The sequence below is a fragment of the Sphaerodactylus townsendi genome, linkage group LG04 (genome assembly GCF_021028975.2).
Source record: "Sphaerodactylus townsendi isolate TG3544 linkage group LG04, MPM_Stown_v2.3, whole genome shotgun sequence".
Taxonomy (NCBI): Eukaryota; Metazoa; Chordata; class Lepidosauria; order Squamata; family Sphaerodactylidae; genus Sphaerodactylus; species Sphaerodactylus townsendi.
The window spans coordinates 93,225,711-93,242,999 of record NC_059428.1 but is presented as its reverse complement, the minus strand read 5'-3'; the positions used below and the strand labels follow the sequence as shown (position 1 = coordinate 93,242,999).

Here is a 17,289-nt window from a genome sequence, read left to right as displayed (position 1 = left end):
GACATTACTTTTGACTCAAAAGTGAGCATTCCAAGGTAAGCGTGCTTAGAAATATAGCTTGCAGCTCAAACCAATGTATTTGTACTCAGAACTATTGGATTCAATGAAACCTGCTCACAAGGAAGTGAGCACAACGTTGCAGCCTTCCACCTATTCTTCCCCCATTGTTTCAACCTAATAACGAAACCACAAGTAACTTTCCCACTATCAGGGACGTGAAGTCCTCAAAGAACGCACAGCTTCTCATTTTAACTCTTCCCGCCCCTGCGAGTCAAATTTGTCCGTCGCTTGACTCAGGAGGCAGCGGGTTGGCGACAGCGACCAATCCCGAGGCTCTATGCAAATCATATCGCCGTGGGTGTTTGTTTTCATTTGCTGGTGCCGCCGCTGTTCTGTGTGTGAATCCACGCGCCGGCAGACGCGCCTATCCGGAATGCGGAAACCTGTGCAACATCTGCTAATGGGGAAAGTACAGGCGCTGCTCAGATGCCCATCACACGAGTGAACAGGAACGACAACAAAGTACGTTTCTTTCGGAGCAAACCAAAGGTTTGTGCAAAATCTCAGCTTTGGGAAATCACGAGGCTTGCTTTGAAAATGAGCGGCGACTGATTTTGGTTCCTGGTATGTAACGATTTGCCTCTTGTATTTCTGCTGGACAGGTAAAGCCGTTTTCTTCTCTCTTTCGCTTTTGCAGTTTTCTGTTTTTTTTTTTTTTAATAAAGGAAGGGTCGTTTGATTTGTCTCTGTAGCCGATTAATTTTTGTTATCCCAGCTGAATATGGGTCATGACATACATCTGCTTGCCCCTGATATTTCACTGGGGCATTAAAATAATGACAAGGTAAGGCTGATAACATATCCCATTTATTTGAAGGAGAGGAGGTTTTTTTCCCATGTGTGCCAGCAAGAAAAGAAGGGGAGTGTCTTAATTTCGTGAACGAATTACAGTTTTGGACAGTAGCAATAATAAAATTTTTTGTGTATGACTGGGGGGGGGGGGCTTTTGCATTCAGGGTTATCTTCTAGTTTTCTAGAGATTTGGGGTTTACGCTTATTTTTTATCTCTGTGAAAAAGTTTTGATTCTTTACAGTCAACATCAAAGACTCACTACAACTTTTGCTGTAAAGAACTTCATTAATAGGGCTACCGAGAAAATCTAGCAGAGTTTCTGAGATTGTGAAATTATGCTAATCCTTTTTATTGTACTGGGAGCAGCAATAGTGTTGAGGCATATAGAAACAAACATGGGAACAACCAGTAAGTTATTCTTTCATTTGGACTCATCAGACATCTGTAATACATTCTTAAAGGTGTAAAGTATGAATGAGACAGTATATGTTTCCTGCAAGTCCTCAGAGTACCAGGACAGGCTGAGGCTTTTCTTATCGCAAGCTTGTACCTTATAGTATGTACCACAATGAGACTCTTCCTATGAAAGTTTTTATTTCCTCTTCAGAGAGGTCTGCAGTCTGATAATACAAAATTAGAAGGGAAACAATGTTAAGTAAACAGAAATGAAGGGGATAGTTTGAAACTCTTTCAAGTGATCTGTAGGATCAAAATGTATCCTTGTTTGACTATTCATTTCCCTCTTGATTTAATTTTGGAAGCCTTACAAATAGATAGTTACAATCTGGTGCCCTGCTTTGAAAGGAGAGAGATTTCTCCTAGGAGTTAACATGGATCTTAAGCATCTTTCGGTGGACGTTAGCTCACCTCCAAGTTGTCAACTGTAGCATGTCCATGTAGTAACTCTGATCTAGAGGTTCTTCTTTGCAGCAATCAGCCTGCTATTGCACAGGAGAACTTGTCCCATTAAATAGATGTGTGTGCTCAACTAAACCAGCTGGCTTAGGGGTAAAGGGTCCTGAATCTCACCTCCTCACATCTGAAATGTTACAGTCCAAAATGGAGTGTACCAGTCATGCATATGCACTCAGTGAGTTCTGGATACAGGTGTATCTTTTCCCAAAGCCATCTTCTTGGGTGGCAGGAAAAAGGATCTTGAAGAGCCACATGTACACCAGTGGGGCACAGTGGTTAAAAGTGTCAGGCTAGTATTTGGAAGACTCAAGTTTGAATCCTTACTCATGCCATGCCATGCCATAAAAGCATGCTGGGTGATTTTGGTTGAAGCATACACCCTCAGTATAGTGGTTAAGAGCAGCAAACTCTAATTTGAAGAACCCGGCTTGATTCCTCACTCCTAGAGGACTCTAGTCTGGTGTACTGGATTTGTTTCCTCACTCTTACACATGAAGCCTGCTGGATGACCTTGGGAGATAAAGTGGGGAATAAAAACCACCTCTTCTTCTTCTAACCTATCTCACACAGTTGCTGTGAGCATAACGTGTAAGCTGCCTCGGGGCCCTACTGAAGAGAAAGGCAGGGTATACATTAATTAAATAACATAATAAAATACATTTCTATTCACACTTCATCCTGGATGACACCTGAGTATTGGTGACTACTGAAAAGAAGAAAATGACCTATTTAGGAAACAATAGGATAGGCTCAGACAAGGGGATTTATGGAAATAGGTCAAAATAGTGGCGCCTGATACAGTTACAGCTGTCAAGCTTTCCTGGGTTTAGGGGTCCATAAGGAGTTTGGCTCATGTGGAGTCTTAAATCGGCTTATGTGAAGTCTTAATTTGTGCTTTCTGTGGATTGCTGTTATCAACCTTATGTATTATGTCTATTAAGGTCTTTCTTTTTTGCAACCCAGATAGATGTATGGGAAATGCCTGAACTATATGTATCTACTTTCCTTTCTAAAAGAATATCAGATCTGAACTAGTCTTAAAATATATTTTTGTTTTGGAGAACTAGGACTTCCCCTTGCTTGGTTTTACTAAAACTTTAGTTGCAGAGTCCAAAACAGTCTCTATAGTTGTCCATCTGTGTTAATTTAATTATATTTTACTAAAATGAGGATGCTTCATTTTACAGTTCTTCCCATTAGAGGGGATCCAGCCTAAAATTGGACGGAAGGACTTCCATCCAAAAATGCATGATTTCCCACTTACCCTTTCTAACTGCAGCTCCATCTGCATGGCAAGAGAATGGTGTTCATGGCAGGAGAACCAGTAAAAACAACTTGGAGGGAATTAGTCACAGGAGGGGGAAATGATGAAAATTGCCCCCCTCAGACATTTTATTTGGGATTTGACATTGTACAACTAATGTATAATGTATTGTCGAAGGTTTCACAGCCAGAACCAACTGGCTGTTGTGGATTCTCTGGGCTGTGTGGCTGTGGTGTTTACTCCTAACATTTCGCCCACATGTATAGGTGGCATCTTCAGAAGCGTGTCACAGTGAGATGTGCCCTGGAGAGAAACAAAAATTACCAGACCATGGCCATGCAGCCACACAGCACAGAAAACCCACAACAACCAACTGATGTACATTTGCTCAAGACAAGAAAATGCTACTGGAACACGGCCATACAACCCGGAAAACTCACAACACTCAAGAAAATACTATTTAATTGATTAATCTGCCTTCATCATTAAAAAATAAAGATATATATTCATACAACCAGTTTTCTTTCTGTCTGTTAGAACATTTATATACTGCCTTTCTGCTCTGTTGGGACCACCAAGGTGACTTTTCTCATGTTTTGCAGGAAGAACTGAACAAAACTATAATGAACAGTACCATTTATAAGGCACCAATTTTCACTGAATATTGGCTGTATGGTGTCTAACAGGCTCCAACATATAATATATTTTCAAGCAAACCTGTCGACCTGATTTCCAGGGCTACCACAAAAGGCAGTACTCATTAGGGGGGGAAGAAAACTCCAATTCTCTAACCTATATATTTAAAAGAAAAATCTGTATGTAATTCAATTGATGGATAGCCCAGTCCTGTACATTGTTTTTAGAAGAAGTGATATGAACAACTGGGGCTAGTGCAGGTGAAGACTGAAGGCTGCTTGTTAGTCAGAATTACCTAGCCTTTCCCCATTTGCCAAGCAAATTTCTAGATGACTTATAAGTGGAAGTAATGACATGCTGATGCATACCATTCCAGTCCCTGTAAGAGTCCTTAGGCTGTCATATGTCTTTGATGCTTAAGTTTGGCGTCATACAGGCATTCTGGTGTTGAAGCAGGCAAAATGCTTCAGCTGTTCTTCTGTTGTAACGGCATAACCTCTCGCTGGATTGGTGTACAGATTACATAGGAGTTTTATGGTTGAATCTCATGTGTTGTCTTTAGCTAAAAGGAGGAGGGGAAGTGAATGCAAATTAAGCTGCTTTACCATAAACCAGACCCTTGGCCTGTCAAAATCAGCATTGCCTATTTTGACTGGCAGTGACTCTCTAGGTCATGGGTGTCTAACTCACTTGTTACATATAACAAATGTGATTTGGTTGGGCTGGGCTCTGGGCGTGGGACATGGCTGCCTTGGCTGGCAAGCCACCAGCAGCCCCCACAGCCAAGATTGGCACTGGAGTGTGTGGTTACCTCAGTGCTTATCAGCCCCACAAGGCAGCTGAGGCAACTCCTTCTCGCTTCTGATCCTGGCTCACCAGGCCAGATTGGGAAGCAAAGAAGAGGGGTTGCCTTGGCTGGCTTTCAGGCTTGATAAACCCTCTCAAGGGGCCACATCTGGTCCCTGTGGCCACATGTTTGACATCTCTGTTCTAGGGTCTCAGGTGTGGATCTTTCATAGTACCTATTATCTAATCAGTTTAATGGAGATACTGAGGACTGAACCAAGGATCTTCGGAATGGAATGCTTGACCCTTGAGCTATGGCCCCTTCCCAGTAGTTGCTAGTTGAAGACTCCCGTCACCAGTTTCCTGGTAGAAACCCTTTCTCAGAAATACTATTATGGAAATGGCAGTGGGAACAGGGCTAAACTCTTCTGCTTCCAGAATCGACTCCATCATTGCCTTCTAATGTTCAAAAAATGTTGGAAGATCCAATCTTGGCCCTCCTACATAACAAGGACCTTAGGTTCAATTTGAATCCTGCATGCAAGCTGGCAAGACCAGCAGAAGGATTTTAATTGATTTAATGGGAGCTTTTGTTATTTGCAAGATAAATTTGGTACAGACCAGCAAGTCAGTTTACTGCTACTTTTCATTTAGCTTATTTTCTAGAACATGCGGCAAAAAAAGAAAACGAAGAACCGTCCAAAAAAGTCCATTCCCCTGTGCCATGAACTTGCTTATTGGATGTCTCACTTGCCAGAATGTCTGTGGACCATTCCGCTTTCCAACCTATCACTACCAGGTATATAGTATTTACTTTAAAATACAATATTATTAATAATAAACATTTTAATAATAATAAATTTTATTTAATATCCCACCCTTTCTAGCTAAAGCTGGGCTCAGGGCTGTTGACAAACATATTTAAAATAACCAATAACACCATTAATAAATTAGTAGATTAAAACATTCCAATGTATAACACCCAGATGGCGACTTAAATACTAACCCATCAATGATCAGTTCTACTCCCACTCCAGGTCTAGGTCATATGGGTGAGAGATATGAGCTTGGGGACCAAGATGTTACATTACAGCATCTTCAATTGTAAGCCCAGCAGAACAATTAAGTCTTACAGGCCCTGCGGCATTGATTTGTATCCTCAGAGCCCTTATGTCCGCTGGGAGTGAATTCCACCAACTGGGAGTCAGAGCTGAAAAGGCCCTAGCTCAGCCAAATGGCCCTGGGGCTGGAATAGATTACTATCCAAGGACTGAAGGGTTCTCTGCGGGCGATATGGGTATATCGTTTATTTGCACTTACTGCTGTAACAATCATTTTCTTATTGGCTTATGAACAGTACCATAAATGGAAAATCGATATGAGCAGGCCAGATAGCAGAAACTTCTAGAACTAGAACAGGGGTAGGGAACCTGCGGCTCTCCAGATGTTCAGGAACTACAATTCCCATCAGCCCCTACCAGCATGGCCAATTGGCCATGCTGACAGGCTGATGGGAATTGTAGTTTCTGAACATCTGGAGAGCCGCAGGTTCCCTACCCCTGAACTAGAAATATCATATATGTGAAATATTTCTTGCCTGATATAGACTAACATTTTTGTTGCCAATCACCTCAAGTGAAAAGGCAGCAATCCTCCTATCTGACCAACACTTTTATTTCAAAGGCTGTCATGTTATGCTCTTCCACTGCACTCTTCACCTACTTTAATCATCCGGTGACAAGCACTCCAGCCTTGGGAGATTGTGATGGCTCCTCTGTCTCCCCTATTTCTAATAACCATAGATTCCTCTCTTTGAGACTGGTGCACTCGCTGTGCCAATGAAGTAACCGGTGGAAAATTATATTTAATGAAGTCAACTTTACACATCAGATTCTTGGATTTGTGACAATGCCTATGAGATTGAAAACTGTTCATTGTTACTTCTGACGGGTGACGGTTCAAGTTTTGACTGAAAATATCACCAAATTTTCATAAACAAACTAGCAAACATGAATTTGAAGAGACTGCAACCTTTTCCGCACACGTCATTAAAAACATTTCCATGACTTCAATAAATTGTTTTCTCTGTGGCATTCTGGACTTCATTTTCCCCCATTCATTGTGGAAACGTTTCATTTTCTTTTTAATCTGTTGTATTTGAAAACTCTTTTACAACGATTCTTTTGGTTGAAATGTTTCCAAGATAGCTTCTCTTGCAACCTCTGAGGGGGAAGTTGAGCAAGGGCACAGGGGCTTGGGAAATGAGCCAACCTTTTGTCAAGAAATTTAAAATGTTTAAGGAATACTGCACTGGACTTTTCTGTATGTGAATACACCACACAGGAAGAAGTGACTTTAACATCCCTCCCCCAGCTCCATAGAGCTGTTATTACCTCTCTTGTAAAAATCACATTACTTGTGAAATTTCTGTGTAGTCACATAAGAGAGTCAACAGCATCTCTGTGGGGGTGTTTGAGGACACATGATACAAGGTCCTTGAGTTCTCCCCACAAGAAACATGAGGACTTTATAATGCCTTCATAGAGCCTGATGAAAGAGTCAGTGGCCAAAAAGAGGAGGGGCAGGTGTGAGAGCCAGAGTGGGAATAAGATGAGGACAATTGAGAACATAGGAGACGTGTGTATGGCCCAGAGGCACAGAAGTGGGAAATTTGTTGAAAGTCCTAGCCATGTTGTGGACTCTAAGCCTATATTCGTCTCAGAGCCTTCCTTCCTTCTGCTCTGCATCCTGATATGGAAGTTGACAAACTTTCTGGTGATTCTGGTACAAGAAGATATCCTTTTGAACTGAGGTGATACCTGAATAATGTTTACGAAACTTGTGTATTTATGCAAGCAGCATTTGAAAGGCAGACAAAAAATTGCATTAGTTTAATTTTAAGTTTTATATTGCTAGGGAGCCATGATGCTGTGACATACAGCTTTGATAAAACATCAACTGTCAGCGTAAATGAATCCAAGCTGTTGGAACTTATGGATAAACATATGCACTGTATAATACACCCTATCATTTTGAGGTGGTGTATAACACAGGTAAACAAATCTTCCTTTTTATGTCTTATTTTGAATTTTTCAATTTACTGTCTTGTGACACTTATTTTTAGTGGTAACTCTCTAGTCATTCCTGTAAAATAGAACCAACTCAGAAAACAGAACACTAAACCTTTGTTTTCAACAAGAGAATTGGGAGATTTCACAAGAATATATTAATACAAGCTGTTGCCTTCTACTGTTTCTTAATGCAGTCTGTGGAGGAGATCTCCCTTCCCTCTCTGTATATTGTATTCTGATAACTGATTCACATGTAGATTCTTTCTAAGCTCAAAGGTGTAGGCTGCTTCCACAAAGAGAATTAGTGTTTATTAATTTAGAGCATTATTGAGAGCATTTTTATACTGCCTCTCTGATGAACCTGCCCGAGGCACATTGATTCTGTAAGTGTATAAAGCATAATAAAAACCTAAAACATTAAACATTTAGTTAAAATTCAGAATTAAGAAACCTAGCCAAAACATAAATGTAGGTATTGTTGAGCATCTTAAAATAATATCCTTTAAACTAAATGCACTCTGTAAAATGGTTAAACTACCTCACTCAGCTGATCAATGTTTTAATTGGTGTTTTTATGTCTTGTATGTATTTTAATGTTTTAATTGCTATTTTTTGTCGGTATGTATTTTAGTTCTGTATTTAATTTGTTTTAGTGAGGTGTGTTTAAAGGATGAGGTTGATTGCAATGGTTTTAAAATGTGATTTTATCATGTATATTTTTTACATTATTAGTCACCTTGGTAGCTCTTACGGGGGCAGAAAGGTGGGATATATATCTTGCAAATAAAAGAAGAACAGAGCTACATGTTTTCTGCATATTGGTGCACCTTATTCCAAGTCCTCTGAGCAACAGAAGACTGCTTTGGAGGGTGGATTACATGGCATCATATCCGACTGAAGTCCCTTTCTTCTGAAGAGAATTAAGCACACATTCTGTATTTCGGTTTTGTTTTTTAATTATTCAGGAGCTGACTGTGTTGGAGCAACTGGATGCTGGAATTAGGTACTTTGACTTTAGGATTGCTCACAAGCCTGATGACCCTTCTATGACTTTGCACTTTGTTCATATGCTATATACTACAGCTGTTGTAGAGGTACAGTCTCCAATTCTAATGAAAACAAATTTGTTAATTTATTTTAAGACTGTTTCTGGTAACCAAGATGTAACTACCATCAATATAATATCTGGCATGATCCAGTTTCTGCAGCCAATGCTCTGGCAGCAGTGGTGTATTTACCTAGGGACATGGGGTACCCTATGTCACCGGGCATCCCCCAGTGGAGGGTGCCAAAATTTCAGGCTCGTTGGTGTCTTTTTTGTCTTTTTTAGTGTTTTTTCCTTTTTTGGCTTGCAGGGGGGCACAGTTTTTAGGCTAGCTAGCAGCACCAAAATTTCAGGGATCTTTAAAGAGACCCTCCTGATGAAACCTCCCAGGTTTGGTGAGGTTTGGTTCAGGGTTATGGACTCCCAAAGGGGGTGCCCCCATCCCCCATTGTTTCTAATGGGAGCTAATAGGAGATGGGGGAGTTATGGACCTTTGAGGCTCCATAACTTTGGACCCCCTGAACCAAACTTCACCAAACCTGGGTGGTATCATCAGGAGAGTCTCCTAAAGATACTCTGAAATTTTGGTGCTGCTAGCTTAACAATTGCACCCCTGACAGCAGGCACCCTCCAAATTCCCCCAGATTCTCCTTTTAAATCCACCCCCTTCAGCATGGACTTAAAGGGAGAATGTGAGGTCTCCAGTTTAAACATTGAAAGTGATGCTGTTTCAGGATGGGGGAGAATCTCCCCCCAAACAGCATCACTTTCAACGTTGTTTAAACTGGGGACCCCAGATTCTCCCTTTAAGGTGGATTTAAAAGAAGAATCTGGGCTCCCTAGTTTAAACATTGAAAGTGATGCTGTTATTATTATTATTTATTATATTTATAAACCGCCCTCCCCCGGAGGGGTGGATTCTACTGGAGGTGTTTTGTGAGAGATGATGCTGACATTTGTTTGGTAAATGTTTTGCTGGGGGTGATTTGTGAAAGATTTACATGCTTAATATTCACTTGCACTGGCTTGGAGCTGTTTCTCAGGCTAACAACCTACCTCATAGGGTAGGTGTGAGGAAAAAATTAGGAAAGAGAGTTGGTAGAGAGAGAGCCATGTATGTTTTGCTGGGGGTTGGGAGGTGTTTTGTGAGCTGGTGCAAAAAAATTGTTGTTGTGGGGGTGGGTTTGTGTGTTTGGCCCATGGATGGGTGGAGGGAGTGCCAAACTCAGGTTTTGTTCCCGTGCTCCAGTTTGCCTAGATACGCCCCTGTCTGGCAGCAATCTCTGTGTCCCAAGCATAGATAACTGGCTAGTGACTAGATTCACAGGTATGCTTTGCTCCTTAACATTTGTTGGCCTCGACCAGAGCCAGGGTTTTTTTCAGCCCTGGTGGAACACTCTGTCAGCAGACACTAGGGCCCTGTGGGACCTTGCCTAGATAGAGATATTCCACTGGCTGGGGCTTCCTATGAATAGATTTGATCCATCTATGAGCTGGCCTCCCTTACCAGGCACATTATCAACATGCAGACTCCTCCCCTTTCCCCTTCCTGATATATAGGAATTTGATTTATATCAGGATAGGGGAGGGTAGAATTATTTTCTAGGCTGGAATTTACTGCATAGTTTGCCACCACAAATATTAGATTTTAAATGTTACATTATTTTTTATGCTATACGTTACTGATGTGGTTTTAATTGTATTGTAAACTGTCCTGAACCTGGCCTCAGGTTGGAATGGGTGGAGTATAAATATAATAAAATAAAAATAAATGCAAATGCCAGTGGCACCTTACACCTTGTTTCCAGGGTCTGGTTGGCAGAGGCTTTGTTTAGTACGCTTTTATGCCTTCAAGATAGTGCCTCTACCCTCTTCCATTTTATCCTTCCTGATAAGTTAGGCTAAGAAAAACTGACTTGTCCAGGAATATCTAGCAAGCTTCATGGCACAGTGCAAGTTGGAACCCAGGACTCCTGCTTTAATACTTGTTTATTTTAGTGGTGCTTGCATAGGAAAGACTGCCCAGAGGTAGTATCCTAAGAGTTCATTATCATCAAAGAGTTATCATACTCTAACAGTACAACCTTTGGGCAATCTTCCAATGCAAATGCAACCTGTGGGCAATCTTCCAATGCAAATACAGCCTGAATGGAGTTGGGTGAATTCCAGGACTGGAGATGTACCGAAAGCCAGAGGTTATCTATGCAGTGAATGAAGGCAGATGGGGCAGCACATTTGCGAAGACTGACCAGCTTTGAGACACCACTAGGCCTGGGAGAAACCTTATCTGGCTGGATAGGATTGGTTTTACAGCCAGGAGTGAAAATATGGAATCTCTTTGATATGTTAAGTGCCTCTCTATTGACTAAGGAAATTCTTTGTGTTCCAGAACTCAAGGCCCAGATTTGCTAAGGCCCTTTTACACATGAGAGGGAGAACTGAAAAAGCTGTCCTTTCTGTCCATGTGTGTATGTTTGTTTGACTGTGGGAGAATGTGTGACTATGAGAAGAACGACATCTTCTTTATGCATATACCCATTTGAATCTTGCCTTGAAAACCTTATGTGGGGCCCTTGATCGATTGCAACTTGATGTCACTTTCCATCACCACTGTTGTTCCCATAAACTGTATTGTAAACTCTGTTGTGTCTGTAGAAATAAAGTTGTATTAGTGAAGAGAGCACATTCCTATGCATACACCTTGCTGCTAGCTCACATGGAAACCACAGCCTCCTTTGACTTGCTCATTCTGACTACCAAACTAGAACTGGGGCTGAGAAAAGGAAGAGGTGGCAGCTAAGAAGGAGAAGGCTCGCCTCGGAATCTTGCTTAAAAGGATGTTGGGGAGCATAAGGAAATTCTGCTGAAATTAGTTATCTCCCTCACCAAAAAGATTATTTCTGTTTTAGCAAGGCTGTATCTTTTGTTTGTGGGCCATTTGCTTGAACAAGTAGTGAGGGTACTTTGCTGGAGCAAAGCAGTGTAATCCCCATATCCAATTATGGCTACACTTTAATTCCTTTGAAAACGACAATTGTGGCTTATTTTTTTTAAGATAGGGGACTATTGAAATGAACATAGTATGCATGAGTTATAGTAGTGTGAATCTGAGTGATGCATGGTTCTTAGTACAAAGGCTTGAAGCATTAGATTCCTAGACGTTTTACAAGTGGCCATGAGTTAAATGAGTTTGAAGCTAATTAATGATTCAGCAATGTCTGTATTGACTCAGGAATGTCAGCAGTTCTATGTGACATCCAGTTTATATATTTTACAGTCTGAAGATTACTAAAAATTTTCCAAGAGTCTCAGGAATAAATATAGAAACCCAAAAATTACTAGCCCCAAGGGTCCAAAATATGAATCAACCTCTCAAAAAAAAAATCACATGCTTTTTAAAATATGGATAAAATAAAAGACATACATATTTGAGATTCTCTTTATTGGGTACTATTTGAAGAGAGGTTAGAACAATGGCTTCTACATTATTTAAAATGGGATTCTCGTATACTTACAATGTAGTCTGTGCATAGTTATTCCAGTCTAAATGGAGGCTGGATCCACTTACATCCAATCCCATCTAAGCAGCCATCTGTTGGGGTAACTATTACTGTCGTTACTTGTTTTTTTAAAAAAATGAGTGGGTTATAGGTTAGGTGGAACAGATTATTTTTCTCATTCGGAATTTTGTTTTGTGGCCCAGTCATGAAAATGCAATTTCTTAATGAGGTGGTTGAAATCCCCTTAAATCCACCTTGAAATGCATTACCCCAAAAACCGTTTGCTGAACTTCCAGACTTCTACTTCTCCTAAGTGGATTCCGCATGGGCCAAAAACAGCGATGTGAAAACGGTGTGAAAATGGTATAAATCCTTTTACTGTTTTAAACCCTTTTAAACCGTTTTCAAACTTCTGTTTTTGGCCCATGCGTAATCTGTCCTAGTTTGCACCAAATCATTATTTCAGGCTATATACTCATGATGCCTTTCATTGCTATAATTAATTATATTATAGTTGAGAATCTTCTGTGGTGATGAATGGGTAGCTCCACCAAGTTTGAAACGGTGACCTCTGCGGCAGTTTTCAGGAAATTATTTGACCTGGTGGTTGTGCTCATGATGTTTTGGGCTGCCAACAATCTGGATTTTTGTTTTAAGAAAAGCCTTTATGCTATTAGTTTAAAAAGACTGCTCCTAAGCCACTTTCATGTGAACTTGGAGTGGGGTTGAATATCAAGAAAGATTCATTGATAGAGCTACATACTTCAGGGGAACGGGGTGTGTACCCATTATAGTTCCCACTAGTCAAGGGATTGTCAGATTAGGGTTTAAATTTTGAGATATCAGTGAGGGAATTCTAACGGACCAGATAAAGGACTTGTACTTGCAACTTGCTGTTCCTTTTCAGAGAATCCAAACTATGAAGCTCTCTGTTCATGGATACTTTTTGCTAACAACCCTCTTTTTAATATTTAGAAGAGTCCTGAATATTTTACTGCAGATAGCATTCTCTTGAATAGAAGAAGAGGAGGAGTTTGGATTTATATCCCCCCTTCTCTCCTGTAGGAGACTCAAAGGAGCTTACTATCTCCTTTCCCTTCCCCCCTCACAACAAACACCCTGTGAGGTGAGTGGGGCTGAGGGAGCTCTGGAAAGCTGTGGCTAGCCCAAGGTCACCCAGCTAGCGTGTGTTGGATGCACAGGCTAATCTGAATTCCCCAGATAAGCCTCCACAGCTCAAGCAGCAGAGAGGGGAATCAAACCCGGTTCCTCCAGATTAGAGTACACCTGCTCTTAACCACTATGCCACTGCTGCTCCTGTAGGCTATTACTCCTGTTGGTACTTAAATAAGCATACTGTTTATCCCTTGGCTCCTCATGCTGTGGGAACAGGCTGAGGTAGAATGGGTGAGTACTCTGGCATTCATGTAGAATTCTGTGCATGCATAGTGTGACACACCTGTCTAACTATTTATCTTGGCTGTTTTGCATTAATTGTTGTAGGATGTCCTGTGGGATATTTTACTATGGTTGAAAACCCATCCCTGTGAAGTCATCATTCTAGCTTTCAGAAACTTTGATGGATTGAACGAGGACCACCATGGTCATTTGGTGGCTTGTATAAAGAAGATCTTCAGCTCCAAACTGTGTCCTAGAAATGTAAGTTGTTTGGAATCATTGGTTTTGACCTTTCAAAGATACAAGTGTCTTGCTTACACTTGCCTGTTCAGGATGTTATACTTAAGTAAACAATACTGCTCACATAAAACCCACAATGAATGCTCTAAATGAATGGGATTCTGTACAGATGTCAATATCGTTTTTGCAAGATGAAAATTAAAACCTACAATCTGATTAAGAATCAGATGCTCAGTGTTGAACCATTGGTGTTCAAGCTACCCTAAGTAATAGACCATCTTTTCTCCATCTTAATCCCAAGTGTGTGGAGATAGGCTCCTGTAAGCAAGCCATTCTTGTTGTGCTTGAAGAAGCTCATTTTTTTGTTAGTTCAGCTATGTCAGATATGATAGAGGAACTTGTTTTTAATGGTAAAATGGTCGTAAATATTTGGCACTTGAAAGGCTTTTTGAAATACCACTTAAAATAGTTTTATTAGTCTTTTTTGTGGGATTTAAAAGTCAGGTTAGCAAATCCTTATAACAGGAATGTAGATTGTAACAGAACTGAGAAATTTGAGGTGGTTAGGCTCAAGTGTATCAAGGTGGTTCACATACCTTTATATTCTACTGAAAGTGATCTTGCTTGGCAGTCACTGGTTTGTTTCTTAAACTTAAGATTCTTTTATACGTTGTTAAACTTAAGGTTCTTTCTTTTTCACAGTGGTTCTTTAGTTGTAGGACTTGGAAACATTAACACGACACATTTCCCAGTTTTTCTCTCTAAGTGCATTACTTGATTCACAAGAGGTATTTCCCATTAAACTCTTAGGAATCAGAGCTGTTTCCCCTAGATAGTTGGTTAGAGATCCTATCCTGATCCAAAACCCCCAAATGTGTTTCCTTTCACTTTTGAGGAGAATCCTCCATCAGACAGCTGATAGCTCACACAGCTTTCTCCAAGCTCTATCTGTTGGCTTCTTTCTCAGTCAACTGTCAGTTCTTAACTGTCAGTTTTCTACCATTCTCAGAATTCTATTTGAATGTCAATCACAGTGTACTATGGCCGGGGTAACCATTTAGGGTACAGCTGCCTATCACATCAGGATTCAGCTCTGGTATTAAAACAACATTCCAAGACCAAGTCTTTATTCAAATTAAACCTAGTATTGTTGAAATTATTAAGATGCCAAATGTAAGAGGAACAGTTGTGTTCTGTTACCTAGATATTTAATTATCTGCATCATGCTTTGGTTTGAAATTCCTATTCCATTTCATTTTGCTACAACTTTGGATACTCTTCAGCATCCTTTTAGAATGGATCCTTATTCACTTTAATGTAAGTTGTTTCAAAGTAAGGAATTCAGCTATTTATATGTAACACAGTTTTTAAACACAAATTTAACAGTCAAAAACAGTTGCTGGCCTTTCCTTGCGACTGATCCGGAAGTTGAAGCTGGTCCAGAATGCGGGGGCTTGGCTCCTTATGGGGGGGGCTCTGTTAGAGATCACATCTCCCCAGTGGCGTTCCTGCCTAGGGACAGGGGGTACCCTATGTCCCCGGGCGCCCCCCATTTGGTCACGTGGGGGGGCGCCAACATTTCAGGGTCGTTTGTGCGTTTTTAAAATTTTTAAGTGTTTTTCACGTTCCGGCCTGCAGGGGGCGCATTTTTAAGGCTAGCGGCACCATATTTTCAGGGTACTATCCAGGGACTGTCCTGATGATACCACCCAAATGTGGTGATGTTTGGTTCAGGGGAAGCAAAGTTATGGACCCCCAAAGGGGGTGCCCCTATCCCCATTGTTTTCAATGGGAGCTAACCTGAGATGGGGGCTACCCATTTGAGGGACCATAACTTTAGTCCCCCTGAACATAACTTCACCAAACTTGGGTGGCATCATAAGAATAGTTAACAGATGATACCCTGAAAATTTGGTGTCACTAGCTTTAAAAATACACCCCTTCCAGGCACCCCAAGAAATTTGCCCAAGATTCTTTGTTTTGCAGTGACTTTGCTCCATTGTAGCTAATGAGGAATTTTGAGGCAGGCTGCACATTTTTGAAGATAGAGGTGCCAGACTTTCAAGGTGGCTCCAAGAGGCCTTGAGTTATAGCATCCAAGCTTGGTGAGCTTTGCTTCTGGAGTGGGGGGGCGGGGGAGTTGAGAGAGTTCTGAGAGAACTCAGCCCACAGGCTTTCATGTGCAGGAGCAAGTAAACAAAATAAGCCTTTTGGGAGCCCATAAAATTGAACCCCCAGAAGCAAAGGTCTCCAAACCTGGATGCTATTACCAGGAAGCCCTCCTGGAGCCACCCTGAAAGTCTGGTGCCTCTATCTTCAAAAATGTGCAGCCTGCCTACACACTCAGAAATTGCCCATTGGCTACAATGGAGCAAAGTCACTGCAAAACAAAGAATCTTGGGCAAATTTCTTGGGGTGCCTGGAAGGGGTGTATTTTTAAAGCTAGTGACACCAAATTTTCAGGGTATCATCTGTTAACTATTCTTATGATGCCACCCAAGTTTGGTGAAGTTATGTTCAGGGGGATCAAAGTTATGGTCCCTCAAATGGGTAGCCCCCATCTCAGGTTAGCTCCCATTGAAAACAATGGGGATGGGGGCATTCCATTTGGGCGTCCATAACTTTGCTGCCCCTGAACCAAACATCACCAAACTTGGGTGGTATCATCAGGGCAGTCTCTGGATGATGCCCTGAAATCATGGTGCTGCTAGCTTTAAAAATGTGCTCCCTGCAGGCCGAAAAAACACCAAAAATACTCCCCAAAAACCCAAATACCTTGCATTCGCGTTTGTTCATATTTGGGCAGGACATAATTGGACAATTTTTGTCCGAATGTGCCCAAATTTGCCCAGATTCCAGCCGAATCTGCTATTTGTTTCATCTGAATCTCCAACCCTCAAAAGTGATGAGGGTTGAGGATGAGGAGCAGCAGTGGTGTAGGAGGTTAAGAGCTCATGTATCTAATCTGGAGGAACCGGGTTTGATTCCCAGCTCTGCCGCCTGAGCTGTGGAGGCTTATCTGGGGAATTCAGATTAGCCTGTACACTCCCACACACGCCAGCTGGGTGACCTTGGGCTAGTCACAGCTCTGCTGAGCTCTCTCAGCCCCACCCACCTCACAGGGTGTTTGTTGTGAGGGGGGAAGGGCATGGAGATTGTAAGCCCCTTTGAGTCTCCTGCAGGAGAGAAAGGGGGAATATAAATCCAAACTCTTCTTCTTCTTCTTCTGTTTCAGGGCGGGGGAGAATCCACCCCCAAACAGCATCACTTTTAATTTTGTTTTAACCGGGGACTCCAGATTCTCCCTTTAAGGTGGATTTAAAAGAAGAATCTGAGCTCCCTAGTTTAAACACCATTGAAAGTGATGCTGTTTGGGGGTGGATTCCACTGGAGGTGTTTTGTGAGAGATGATGCTGACATTTGTTTGGTAAATGTTTTGCTGGGGGTGATTTGTGAGAGATTTACATGCTTAATACCCACTTGCACTGGCTTGGAGTTGTTTCTCAGGCTAACAACCTACCTCATAGGGTTGTTGTGATTAGGAAATTAGGAAAAGAGTTGGTGGGGAGAGAGCCATGTAT

The 17,289-nt window shown here is 41.4% G+C and overlaps 1 protein-coding gene across 1 annotated transcript in view; it reads left to right on the top strand.

Annotated features, from left to right (window-relative positions):
• Nucleotides 1-222: 222 nt before the first annotated feature.
• The window catches only part of PLCXD1 (phosphatidylinositol specific phospholipase C X domain containing 1), a 23,507-nt gene continuing 6,440 nt past the window's right edge, over nucleotides 223-17,289 (top strand). Inside the window, exons 1-5 of the mRNA XM_048494301.1 lie at nucleotides 223-662; nucleotides 5,109-5,253; nucleotides 7,371-7,507; nucleotides 8,491-8,619; nucleotides 13,574-13,729. Of these exons, the coding sequence (XP_048350258.1) occupies nucleotides 5,124-5,253; nucleotides 7,371-7,507; nucleotides 8,491-8,619; nucleotides 13,574-13,729 (552 nt within the window). The 5' untranslated portion in view covers nucleotides 223-662; nucleotides 5,109-5,123. The remainder of the gene's footprint in view (nucleotides 663-5,108; nucleotides 5,254-7,370; nucleotides 7,508-8,490; nucleotides 8,620-13,573; nucleotides 13,730-17,289) is intronic.